Raw genomic sequence first — 13,396 nt, forward strand, 5'->3', positions numbered from 1 at the left:
TTTGTATAATCAATATTTTACCAGAAACATTCAGGAATCTCATCATAGCATTAAGTACCAGTAAAACTGTTCAATACATAGACTTGTTTGTTGGTTGCATTTTGCACTTTGGTAAACAAGGATTGATGTCCAACTCAGCTAAAAGCTGTTCTCTTGAATAATATTCTGATTATTAAAAACAGTCAAATTTCTTGTTTGAAATAGTCCTTGTTTACAAGCACCATCGACAGGCCAATTTTGTTGCTTGTGGTTAATGCAGAGAAAAGTCATAATTATATCGCAATTATGGTTGAAATAAATCGCACTTTTTTGGCAAAACCGTACAGCCCTAATAGTTTGTAAAGCTGCTTCTTGAAATAATCACGTGAGGTAAATCCAAAAGGACCAGGGCCCTCCTCTTCTTCAACAGTGTGATGTTTCTGGTGGACCCTCCTGTGATGGCAGCCTTCCCACCATCACTTACATTATAGGGCCAGAGAGGAAGAGCCAACCCCAGCTGCTTAGAGGCCACAGCATCAACAGCTCGTTACATTTGCTTCCTTCATGACATTTGAGCAGAGGTATTTTCATCAAGGAGTATTGGTAGGAAAAAAGAAAAAAGGAGCTACGAGTTAAAGGAATACTTTAAGGTTTAAACCAAACTTGAATAATAGTGTAAATGAGGAAAAAACTGTCTCAACCTCAGAGATCCCAAAACAACACCTGAACATGCACAAAGAAAATGTTGGCATCTATATAGATATATACATATTTTAATACATTTTCAAGAAATAGTTGGCCCAGACAAAGTACAGTGCCTTGCAAAAGTATTCACACCCCTTCATTGTTTCCACATTTTGTCACGTTACAAGTTTCATGCATTTGATGTGACAGACCGACAAAAACAGATCCATAATTGTAAAGTTGAAGTTAGAGCGTGTCATTTTTTTTTTTCTAAATGAAAATCTGAGAAGTGGGTCATGCATTTCCTACCAGCCCCTTAACTCTGATACACCTGAATTAAAAAAAATCCATCCCAACCCTCAGAAGTGACCTGATTCGAGTCCACCTGTGTGGGATCTAATCCCGGTATAACTGGGGCCGTTCCATTTCTGGCCTCAGAGGGTTTGTTAGAGAAATCCAGAATGCAAATAGCTTCATGGAGGCCAAGGAACACAGCAGACAGGTGAGGAGTTAGAAAACAATACCCCATGCTCTAAGGTCTCACCGTTTAACTCATATCTGGCTTTTATTGAACAGTGGGAAGAAAGGAAACCAAAAAATAAAAATACCTTTGTGGGGTCCAAGCATAGATCTCCACCATGAAACATGGTAGTGGCTGCATCAGGCTGAGGGACAATGGTGAGAGTCAATAGGAAGGTGGACGGAGCAACATACAGGTCAACACCGGGAAGGTGATGACCCTAATTATACATCTGAGACCTGTGTGTTAGAATGGCCCAGAGTCAGGCAGCAGCCTTCAGCGCCAACGCCCACACCCGGGTCTAAGCGAGAACCTTTAGCAGTAGAACAAGCCGACGCAGCTGAGCATGAGCAAGTTGGCAAAGATGAATGGGCTAAAATGTTGATTCTAGATGTGCAAAGCTAGGAGAGACATCCCAGCTGGAATCTTTATTTCACATGTGAAGACGCCGTCTCTCTTTTCTTCCACTTCATTGATCCATCACAGAAAGCTCCAACAAAACACATTTAGTATGAAAAACATCAAGTGTCGTGAATACTTTTGCAAAGCAGTTATTGAAGGGACGTAAACTGGCTTTTAATCACAGGTAAAATCTTTGATCTCCTAATTATTATTCATTTGACACGATTAGATCCAGTTTCCATGTCGGCCTCGAATATCTCATTTAAGAAAAAAAAAAAAAAAACTAAATAAAAAACACATATCCAAACAAAGCAGAGTAAACCATACAGGGACTTTCAAAACGAATTTTCAAAAAGGACAACGGGTACAAGACAATAAGCTCCTAGGCCACACGGAGCCCCAAATTCATCGTCCTTGATAACAAGGCAGTTGTCAAAAAGAAGGCGGTTCCTGGTGAACAAATCTTAGAGGTTCCCGTTGAGGGAACATCGGGCTAAAGCATTCTGATGTCTCATGAGGTATTAGTCTGTTCCCATTGGAGCCGTCAGTTTTTTAGTATTCTTAAAGTGGAGCAGCAGTGAGGCCAGTCAGTCAGCTTCAGAGCACTGTGCCCCCCCCCCACTCGCTTCTCTGCTCCTCCCACTCGTGTCTTATCGGTTCATTTTAACAACAATCTGAGGATGACATGATAAACTTTGGTGATTTTCCTTAGTCTTATTCCATCTGGTTCCTTCCTTTGCGGCGCTGAGGCAGAACCCAGTGAATTCACGAGTTGAAGCAGCTCCGGTCTGCTTCAGTTAAACCCAATCCTGCCGTGATACACAGTATGGAGTGTGGAGGAAAAATGCTTCCACTGGCGCTCGGTGACGGGACACTTTTGTCCTCTACATGGAACTGTAGCAGGGTGCTGCTGCCCTCTACATGAGGCTGAGTTTAGTCAACATGACATGCAGGCTGTGATGGCCATACTGGAGCCCAGCATGAGGAGCTGCTTTCTGGCACAAGAGGGACCGGGTTGGCAAACAGAGGGCCCCAGCCTGGCACGGGCTGCTCTCTTCTCCAGGGGCCGGAGTAGGGGGGCCAGAGCCTGTTTCATGAGGGGGAATTGAGCGGTTACAGTACAGCACGTATGACAGCCAGCTGGCACTGCAACGCCACAACCACACAGATGGATAGTGATGAGTCAGGAGGTTTCCTGCGGGTCCGTGTCGTCACTAATCCCAGACGGAGACCTCGCCCGTCACGGAGCTACTGTCCCGGGACATACGGCCAGCTGATGGAGCTTCCGGAGAGCTGCATGTCGCGGATCAGCGTCTCGATGGGGGTCTTTCCGACCAGGCGCATGAAAAAGAGCTGCGAGATGAGGTTGGCCGGGACGGCGCGCAGGGCGGGCAGGCGCAGGAGCAGGCGGCCGAAGCGCTGAGGCTGACTCGGGTACTGCATGCGCTCGTACTCTGTCAGAGCCACCTGAGCCTTCTCCTGCAGGGACTCCACGTGGACCGGGTCCGTTAGACCGCAGGCATCTACGAGGGAGGAGGAGGCAGTTACTTAACAGTGTGGGAAGGTTACATAAAGAGTCGTGATGAGCTGAGAGAAAGGCTGGAACCCCAGGAAATTAAGAAATCTAAAACCAAACAGGCCACTTTGTCCTCTACAGCTAATGTCGTCAACCTGTGCCCAATCTGAAACTTTCAAACATTTGGTTCTTAAATAACTTTATTTTTTGCTTCCAGCTACACACGAATCAGACGGTGAAACGCACAAAGCTGCACACTGATCAATCAGTGCAGTTTCCATCTCCAGGACACAAAGAGCAGGACTACAGTTTCATCAACAAGCCAAGAGATGGCGCTGTAGCAGGTCACGTCAATCATTAATATTAGCATTTCTTTTATAGCACACAGTGCTTTTTATACAGCCCTACTCATGCTAACCCAGAGAGGGAGCCACAACCCTGGAAGCACTACGGACCCTGAGGCACTGGTGTCATTACGGCCTATGTATTGAGATTTTTTTCCCCCTACAGCCTCAACAATTAACTAGGCATGCCAGATTTTTATCAGGTAGTCTTCTTTCTTTGTAGGACAAGGATATGTAAATAATTCTAGATCCAAACTTTAAACAGTTTAGCAAATTTACCTTACTAAAAGAAATGCATCTGGTTTAATTCCTTTGGCCTCAGCAAAATAACCTGTCTATTCTCAGCAATATGAACAGGATTTTGGGTCGCTCTTTCTTTGAGAACATTAGCTTTATTTAACAATTGTTTAATAAATTTATTGAAACCACATCTAGGTGAACCAGTCTGCTTTGGACCCTAAGTCTCTGGATAGACGAGGTTCTTTTTACTATGTAATTAAAGACAAAAAGAGGGGTTAATAAAAACATAAATACTTTGCATATTTACAAGAAAAGTTTTAAAATCTCCACCTGCATCTACCACCTATGCTGATGGGCCTATTTTGCATAACTTTTTAATTGCACCCCGGTTCTAAGATGAGATGGTGGAACTGGAGGAACGCAGTGATGGGTGCAAAGCAGCGAACAGCATCACAGTCAGCAGGTTCAGAGAGATCAGCATGTCTGCCTGACGCCTCACTCTTAAACAGGGAACTGAGGGCAGTGTTTATACTCGTGTCATTGAAATTGTCAGATCCACGGTTGCACTTTAGCAACTGAAGCGATCTAAGCCCGACAAATAGCTGCCTTTAGGTTGTGTGAACAGCAACAATCACCTGGTGAGAACAGTGCGATGGCCTTGAGGCAGCTGTACTCGGCGGAGTCCACCTGCAGCCTCATCAGCTTCTCCACCTGGTCCTGGAACATCCTCACCTGGTCCATGAAGGACACCACGCGCTCGGCGGACATGGGCGAAGAGTGGAAGCCCGCTGCAGCCAGCAGGGGCGCCATGTGCAGCGGCAGAGACGACTGAGCCGCGTTGAGGATGAAAAGCTCGCTCCAGCTCAGCCTCAGCAGCGCCACCTGTGGATTAGAAGAGACGGAGCGCGTTTTCTTCCTCGTTTCAACTTGACACAAATATGTTTTAAAGATAATTTTTTTTTTTTTTACAGGGACAGGTTATAGAGAAAAAAAATTATATTTTCTGACAAAGCATTTCTAGCCCAAGCTACTCTTCAACGTTGGGCCAGCATTTTTATCTCCTTTTATCACCATTTTTGCACTATAAACATGGTGGAATATTCTTCTGCACACTTTTTTAAAAGACTGTTTTTCTCCTGCACTGCACATTCTTATCACTGCTGCACTTTATATTGTAATGTTATTTTATTTCAATTGCAAACTCATTACATTGTCTTAGGTGTATGCAAGAAATTTCACTTTGTATGCGCTCTGTACATGCAAAACAACAATAAAGTTTGTCTAAGCCTAAGTCTGAGAGGAGACTTAATGAGCTAACCTGGTCTGACACAGGCAGCTCGGGGAAATATGGGATGTTTCTGGCCCACTCCACGGTGCTGAAAAGCAAGCGGGCGGCCAGCTCACAGATGTTATCTATGCCCATGGCATTGTCCGGCCCGGCCTGCTGGTTGTACTGGTGCCCATAGCGACTGTTGGGGTACGGCTCGGCTCGTAACAGCTGGGATATGAGCTCCGACACCGGCTGGCCCCCGCCGCCGCCTCCTCCGTTGTTGGTACTGTAGAACTCGCCGCCGCCGATGCCACTGCCGCCGCCGATGGGCGTGATGGAGGGACTGAGGCTCGGCTGAGGTGGGATCCGCCCGCGTTGAACTGCTGTAGTTTGGTTGGGGGACAAGGGGGGAGAAGGGTAGACGGCAGAGCAGGAGAACAGGGGGGTTTGGTGGGGGAATAGAATAGAGGAGGGGGGGGGGCAGAGAAAGAAGTGGTGGTTGTGGGTGGGGGGGGGGGGGTGAAACAGGAAGCAGGATTTTGGGAAGGTTGGAGATTAAACAAAATGTTAAGAAACAGTTTCAATATGTCACTTAGATACTTTTCCTGGAGTTAACAGTGAGGCATGTGTGTCTTAGTGTTTTGTCGTGTTACAGTGGTAGTGATGCAGCACAGGATTGTGGGATCTTTACCTGAAGCAGAGAAACAATCTCAGCAGTGTGCTTTTTTTTTTTTTTTTTTACCATGTCGACAAGAAATCTACATAATAGTTCCCTATAATGTAGGATAAAAACTAGGGATACGGGTCCATCCCTAGTACTTATTTTACAAATCTAGAACGCTCACTACGACACCCAGCAGGATGGATAAGCGACTTGTTCGTTCAGGGATGAGTTCATGCGGCTAGCTTATGCAAGCACCAGCTCATCCCAGAGTGAGCCACAGAATCCTGAAGAGGAACGCTGCAGAGAAGCTGACCCCTGACCTCCCTGTGGAGGTGGTGCGGCAAAGAGAATTCTTCCACAGGGAGCCGTAACGCGTCTCATTAGCATGCTTTATGATCTGTGATTATGGAGAGAGAAACAACTAAAGGCTCAGAGAGGATGTGACTGTGGGTGTGCGCCAAACCACCTCGGGGAAAAACGACACATGGTCGGTACGACGCTGTTACACAACAGGCCAAAACAAAGCTGATCTACTCAGAAACTGTTGAATTTCTAGTGTGCAAAAACAAGACTGTGTACCAGCGTCCTTCCCTAAAGAAACTCTGAGGCTAAATGGAATGGCTGCGGGTGAAAAACAGTGAAAGTAGCAGCCAGAGGCTCCTAATATTATACACTTGACCATTTAATCAGCAGTGAGAGCACCCCCAGAAAAGCAGGAGTTTTGACTCTTTGCTAGTCTGAAGCATATAGGTGTGTTAAATAAATACCACTGAGGAAACATAAGCAATGACAATAGAGACGTGCTTACTGAAGCCCATCCATCAAGAAAGAGTCAGACCTTTTACAAGCTATTTAGAGTTTAAAGCAAATAAAAAAAGACAAATAGAAACTATTCACTAGCAAATTCACTACAATGCCAGGCTATGCAATGCTCAGAGAAAGTGTAAAACACCCAAAGGGTTCATCTCACTCTCTACAGGCCTCTTTTAGCTTGCTACAATGACTAAAAAGCCTGAACAAATGTTGCAGTGTGCCAGGATAACAGCTATTCTCTCTAAAATGATACATCAACATGATTTAAGTTTCCTCTCCACTGTCGCTTCATGCATGCTCAGTACATGCTGCTGAGCTATGCTGTGCTCCTGGGTTTTCTACTAAGTTTTCTTTCATATATTTTATGTACCTGTAGAATACAAGCTCAATCACCAAACCTGGAATCTCCAATGGATTCCTCCTGATCCAGTTCAGTGGTTTCTGTAGATCAACACACTCAGCCCTGCCAGGCTCTCTTCCACAGCTGGCAGATGAAGCCGTATAGACCACGGCACTGAGCCGACACATTACGCCCTCTTATTCATGATACAGCCACGCCTGGCATCTCCCCCACACCGTACCGGCGGAGCTGGATCAGGAAAACTACTTCTCTGTTTTATCTTTTATAAGCAGCTTTAAGAAGAGATGAGCTCATTCTCAGGCTGTGAATCAATGTTTCCAGTGTGACACCTCAACAGCAATCCCAACCCGCCCCACCCTGACTCTTCTTTTGCCGATGATCCGAATGGATGGGAGCTAGCCAGCGGTACCGGGTAGTTACCTTCTTTTCTCATGCCGACACGGAAGCACTTCTTCAGACGGCAGTACTGGCACTGGTTCCTGTGGTGCTGGTCAATCTGACACTCCCTGTTGGACCTGAGAACGCAGAAACAAATCAACATGATTGCAGGGGGATCCTGACAGGCGAAAGATGCACGATGGCACCGTGTCTTTAACCGCTTCCCATAGTGAGGAAGTAACGCTTGCTGAAGGGATCAGGTAGGTACAGTCAGTCAGCGCAATCAGCAACAGCTCAACTCTGTCACCCCGTTTCTACATTTCAGCTGGTTTTCACACACACACAGATCCTACACGGCCAAAATTCACATACTAGGTTAATGTCCATTAAAAGAGACCTTTAAGCTCACTATATCATCCAGAAGGTTTTGGATACATCAGGGTATTCCACCAGATAGAAAGCCATTAGTTTTGAAGCCACAGGTGTCAAAGCTACAGTTGTGGTGGGCCAGTGGCCTTCCTCTTTCAGAAGCATCTCTATTGTGACAGACCTGCATCAAATAATGAAGTCATCAGCAGCACTACGTGGCACCTGACTGGACGCTGAAGAGGCGACTGAGCTGCGTCGGACCACACACACGCCTGGAAGTTGCAGAGGACTGCAGTTTGACACACAGTAGTCCTCCCCTGCACGTTGCTGCCCGCTGCCAGTCAGCTGGCTGAAAAGGGTCACCACACTTTTCTTTGATTATTCCAAAAAGACAAAGTTGCCTTTTTTTAAGTTTCTGGTCAGGAAAAAATAATAAAAATCATGGTATGGAAACTAAAGGACTGTCTTTAAAGCAACGGTTCCCGGTTGCCAGCAGAAGACAACCTGAGCCATGGGCACCTTGATTTTCATTGCTCTCCCACTGCACATTAAGTACTACTAATACAGCCACGGGGTCAAAGCTGGTCTACAGTCTTTGAGTTGTCAAATAGAGCTGAAACTGAATGAAATGACGCCAAGACTATCTTGGTCCACTTTCATACACATTACCTGAGATTTATTCAGCATCGAGGTGTCAGGCGATAAAGCTAATCATTAGATGTGCCCTTAAGGTCAGGATGGCAATGATAGAAGTTCTGCTCTGAACTGGAACATTGTGCGCACCCGCTGAGTTTATATTCTCACTGGAAAAATAATGAATAGTTAAAGGGCAAAGACACAAATTCCCTGCAGATGAAGGTGACCTTTTTCTTCCATTTCCTTTCCTCTGACTAATACGCAGTGCGGCTGGAAATGCCCACTACCTTTTTAAGTATATATATATATATATTTATTTATTTTTTAAATCTAGCGGCTGACATCAACAGGATTCATCTGCTTTTCCAACACGATGGTAGATAGCCATTGTCAACCCCCCCGGCAAAGCTACAGAACCACTACTCTCTGAGGATGTTGGGTCAGGTGCTGCAGAAAAACGAAAAGAAACTAACAAATAAAGACACAGCTATCATTTAACACAGTCTGGCTTTGTGAAACAGATATTAAAATGTGAAAAATATTGCTGTAATTATTGGCTCATTATAATTATAACAGCACAGAGTAAAACGTTGAGGAAGTAGGAATACTAGAAAAATTAATAAGTCACGATCCCTGGCCTTAATGACAGCTTCGAATACATGCAATTTGAATTAAATTCAGGTGGGACACAATGTTCTTCCTCAATCAGGTTCCAGCCTTGTTGGTGGTCTCTGCCAAACCCTGTTTGGTTGATGGAGAGAGAAAGGTGTGTCTGTATTTCCTGTTGTGCCTAATGATGCGTTCCATTTGTCCTCGGTAGTAGGAATTCTCGACCTCCGGATAGGAACATTTAACTGGAACAGCCCCTAGTTGCAGCAACATTGAGTAAAACCTCATACTTTGTTTGTAGCTGCTTTCTATTATTTATGTAACGTTTAGTCAGTCGTACAGGTGCTACCTTTCAGTGGTCATCAGACAGGATGTTTCAGCTGTTTATCTGCACAAAATATCGCATAGAACAGCGTTATGGTCAGTGTTGTTGTTTTAACAACAGTGCGAGCGTCCATGTTTTTTTCCTACTGTCTGACAAGGGAAACTGGAACGCAAAAAAAGGCAGAGATGACGCAATCTGTGACTGGTTAGTTCCGACCTCCGAGGCAAAGGGAACGCACCATAAGACCACCCTGTGCCCTGCTCCTTGCCCTGGGACCCAGGCCCATACAGTCACTGTCTGTTTGTGCCATCTTCAGAGGTCTCACTGGGATGGCATCAGACAACCATTCCAACACCCCCCTCACCAATTTTGTCTCTGAATTCAGTTTTTCTTCAAACAGCCACTCTTCAAACAATGACATCCTCAGCCACTGTGTTGATTTCCCTATGTGAGGGAGTTTTATAAGCTGTCTTAGGGGTTGTGTTTCCTGTCCTCTAGCTCATTAAGGTCTGACAGTGCTGCCTGTTAAGTCATGTGCAAGTATGGATTTTAGAAACGAAGTTCCCTACACCAATCAGCTGTTTCCAGGCCGACAATAAAAAAACGCCTAACGTCTCAACTCCAATTTTTTATTTATTTGAAAAACTCCAATTTTAAAGGGGCTTTATGCTAAATTGATTCCTTAACCCATTTCTGATCTTGTTCAAATTAGAAAAGTGATCTGATGATCTCAGATGAGGGAAAATGTGTTGACACAGATCCCTGGCTGACAAAGTTCGCCTTAATTAGTTATTCAATTATTTTAAAGCATCATCATTATTCCGTTTTGCCTACAGTATTAGGAAAACCATTCCCATTAACAACACAGAAATATGTTCCTGTGTATGTTTTTCAAAGCCAGACAGGTTCGCTGTTAAATCTAAGGACTTGTGTTTAGCTGTCTACAAAGTTCCGCCGAACATCCCCACGGAGCAGTGATCTCCATGCCAGAGGCTGCATCACGATGTGATTTCGCGAGTTACCGGAGTCCGTCCGTCTCAACAACAATACAACTCCCATGATGCACCCCGTCACCTGCATGTGTAGCTGAGGTTGCGCCTGACGCTCCTCTTGAAGAAACTCTTGCAACCCTCGCAGGTGAACACGCCGTAGTGTTTGCCGCTGGACTTGTCCCCGCACACCACGCAGTCCACCACGCAGGCCTTGTCCTCGTCCCCGGCCTCCATGTCGCTGCCCCCTGCTTGCGGAGAGCCGTCCTCCTCCTCCCCCCGCAGGTAGCCCTTGTCCCCCAGCCCGTTGGTGCCCCCGTTGGGATCTCCCCAGCCCCCACTCACCATGGCCATCGCTTGGTTACCGAGGCAGCGCGGAAGAAAACGGGGCCAGGCAGCCGAGGTTTCTGGATGCGCTCATAAAAGCCCAGAGTCCGGACGGCGGTGTGGGTTCTCCTCCCCCCCTCTGACCCGGCTTGCTTTTACCTCCTCAGCTGCCCTCTGTCTTCATTTAGGAACTAGTTCGAGCTAAATATGAGGCGAACTAGTGGGAGGGAGGCAGCAGGCTAAACAAGGACCGCTGCCAGCGGGACACAGAGCGTTTTAGCAGTAAAAAAAAAAAAAAAGAGGCCGTTTGGTTGTAAAAAGGAGAGTAGCTCAGTCTCCGCCCACTCCACTATGACCTGGAAACAGTGCGGAGTCAGTAGGGCAACTTTTACTTCGGCATTCCTCTGGATTCTAACGCCGCCGTTGTCCTCCGTCGGTTCGGCGTCTTTGTGCTGCTCCGTCCGAAAGGAGAAGCGCTGCAGTCCAAGCAACCTTTAACGGGGAGACAGAGAGTTTAGACGAAAGAGTCCACCGAGACAGACGTGTTTACAGGCTGAGGAGAGGCGGGGGGACGGCTGCTGGCAGCCTGGCCGTTGCTCCGCGTCTCTCCGCCTCGGCAGCAGTAATGGCTGAAAGGGGAGCTCAGCGCGGCTCGCCTTCGCCTTTAGCACATGCCTGGGGAGCATCTGACCGCCCCTCTTAAAGCAGCCCACACTACACAGACATGGCTGTCCTGCATTGTTCTAAAGAGAAAACATGCCCGCTTACCTGAACACAAACAGCGGAGCGGCTGTCTTTGGCTCTTCTAGCCGAAGAAGGCAGCCGCTTTTGATTTAATCGCGTCGGATCCTCCTTCCATGTGAGACCAAGAGCGCGGCTCTCCCGCTCCGCAGCGACCCTCTCCGAGGCGCAGGCGGCATTGTGAGGATGTTAGACACACACACGCGCGCGCGCGCACGCTAGCGTCACTTTTCGTCTGATCGCGGGCTTCTATCTTCTTCTTCTCTCTCGTCTAGACGCCGCCGACTGCAGATGCTGCTGCGGCGGGGGAAGGCGTCGCGGACCGGACCGCCCGCGGCTTCTGCTCGCATCCAAAACACTCAATCAGATCATCCGCACAAGGAAGTGCGGCTGCTCCACTGGCTGCTGTCTAGGCCGACTCGGCTCTGACAGGAGCTACTTCCTTCCCCACACAGGAAAAAAAAAAAAAAATCAGGTTAAAGGAGAGCCTCCTGCTCGGCTCCAATTCCTGTGGATGCTCTCCAGGCACCCATGCAGGCTTCTCCCTCAGTCCTTTGTCACTGCTTGCCCAGCAAGAACTAATGACTTGCGGCCTAGTCTTGCATGCTGCTTTTCCTCAGCGTGTGTGTGTGTGTGTGTGTGTGTGTGTGTGTGTGTTTTTCCTGTGGCTCGGGGGGAGGAGGGGAGAGTTAAGAAATGGGTGCTCCTCTCCCCGCTCTGCTTCTCTCTGGTGCCCAAATCAGATTAGGATTTGAAATGCCCAAGAAGCAAAACACGGTTTGCATCTCATTGCATTTTTACGCCTCTTCTTCGCACTCCTTTTTCCTCATCCTCTGTGTTTTCCCCCAACCCATTTGTGTGTTGGAGAGAGATCCAGCAAACAGAGGCAAAGGGAGGGCGCAGGAGTGTATGCAGAGGGGGAGGGGGCTGTGCATGTGTGTGTGTGTGTGTGTGTGTGCTCCCAGGGATTTGACACTGCTATTCAAGCCCTGTGGTTACCATGGTGCTGGCTGCCTTATATGGCCGTAAGAGTCAAAGAGCAAAAGAGAGTGGGCCGTGTGGGTCAGCATACATGCGCAAACACAGGCACAGATGAAGAATGTGGAGGATATCTCTCCTTGGAGATGCAGAAAGCCTGACCCCAAAGGCCTCGGAAACCACCCCAACAACAACAGAAAACTGCAAATCCCTGCAGCGAGAAAACACAGCCTCCCGCCTGCTGCTGGTCTATTCGAAAGCAAAGAAATGTTGCGTGTGAATGTTTCTACACGACTAACTGATGGTCTGATCAGAAAGGACCCTGAACTTTATTTCTCAGCGCGCACGGTGGCGCTTCGTCTCCTTGCAGACGTGTGAGCGGAGCGGTTTCCTTCTGCTCATTGTGAGAGAAAATAAAGGTTATCACGCCGCGGCCGGCTGCATATCCTCTCAAAGGGCCCTCTGTCTCAGCACTCTGTGAAGCGTGTGGTGATTTGTGTTTGAGGTGAACCTGAGAGGTCAAACTGACTTTCACACACTCTTTGCCACGCTAAAAGCCCAGGGTCAAATGCAGATAAAGGGGAGGAGGAGACGCACAGCAACCCTGGATAAGAGCTTTAAGAGATAAGTGATGCATCTGCTTGTAAATGTGCAGCTTACTGGGCTGGAGGAGGAGGGAGTGTGGCCTCAGATATGGGCACATGACGGTCTTAGTAACAAGAACAACTCACTATGTGCATCTTGTTGTTTCGGCTAGACATCAAACAGGGACTTTTTTTTTTTAAAGCCAACCCCATACACGGCCACTTTTACGATATTCCTAAATCCAAACCCAGCTTCATCCCCCGTAGAGCAGAATGCCAAGAGAAGCATTGTCCAATCTATTGGGCTGCTAATAGGTCATCAGGGGGTTGTCTGTGTGTGTGTTAATTGGAGAAACGCTGTTTAATTGGGCCTCTGTGTGTGCTGTTGTCACTTCTTGTCTTGGAAACGATTAGGGTTGTCAAATAGATGGCAGTTGTTAAAGACAGACTGTGTGGAAAGAGATGGAATATTTAGCAGGAGTGTGAATTAGTTTGAAGTCTGAAAAAACAATTATTTACAGCCTAGTTATTTTTGGAGTGTAGTCACAATAACCTTTTACTGTAACCCTGGTCCTGACTTTCAAAGACATTGAAATAGACAGAAAATGTTTGAAAAGACTGAACAAATATGGAATGGGTAGAAGAGTTTTCAGGAGACAGCCTCTTT

At 47.0% G+C, this 13,396-nt stretch overlaps 1 protein-coding gene across 2 annotated transcripts; it reads right to left on the reverse strand.

Annotated features, from left to right (window-relative positions):
- Positions 1-938: 938 nt before the first annotated feature.
- nr2f6a (nuclear receptor subfamily 2, group F, member 6a) lies at positions 939-11,963 on the reverse strand. 2 transcript variants are annotated; one of them, XM_012873649.3, is made up of 6 exons: positions 11,195-11,963; positions 10,185-10,918; positions 7,214-7,308; positions 5,004-5,335; positions 4,321-4,567; positions 939-3,108 (listed from the first exon to the last, which is right to left on the reverse strand). In XM_012873649.3, exons 2-6 carry the CDS (start codon positions 10,451-10,453, stop codon positions 2,834-2,836), a joined length of 1,218 nt encoding a protein of 405 aa, XP_012729103.1. In that variant the 5' UTR covers positions 10,454-10,918; positions 11,195-11,963; the 3' UTR covers positions 939-2,833. The 2 variants fall into 2 exon arrangements, with proteins under 2 accessions (XP_012729103.1, XP_021177754.1); XM_021322079.2 differs by having other exon boundaries at positions 5,004-5,338; positions 11,195-11,962.
- Positions 11,964-13,396: the final 1,433 nt, after the last annotated feature.

Source organism: Fundulus heteroclitus, chromosome 6, assembly GCF_011125445.2.
Source record: "Fundulus heteroclitus isolate FHET01 chromosome 6, MU-UCD_Fhet_4.1, whole genome shotgun sequence".
NCBI lineage: Eukaryota > Metazoa > Chordata > Actinopteri > Cyprinodontiformes > Fundulidae > Fundulus > Fundulus heteroclitus.

Coding starts and splice junctions, on each gene's coding strand:
- nr2f6a (XM_021322079.2), bottom strand. CDS start 10,453: ATGGCCATGGTGAGTGGGGGCTGGGGAGATCCCAACGGGGGCACCAAC. Junction 5,339..7,213: donor TGTCGGCATGAGAAAAGAAG/GTAACTACCCGG, acceptor ACCAAACTACAG/CAGTTCAACGCGGGCGGATC. Junction 4,568..5,003: donor AGCTGCCTGTGTCAGACCAG/GTTAGCTCATTA, acceptor TCTAATCCACAG/GTGGCGCTGCTGAGGCTGAG.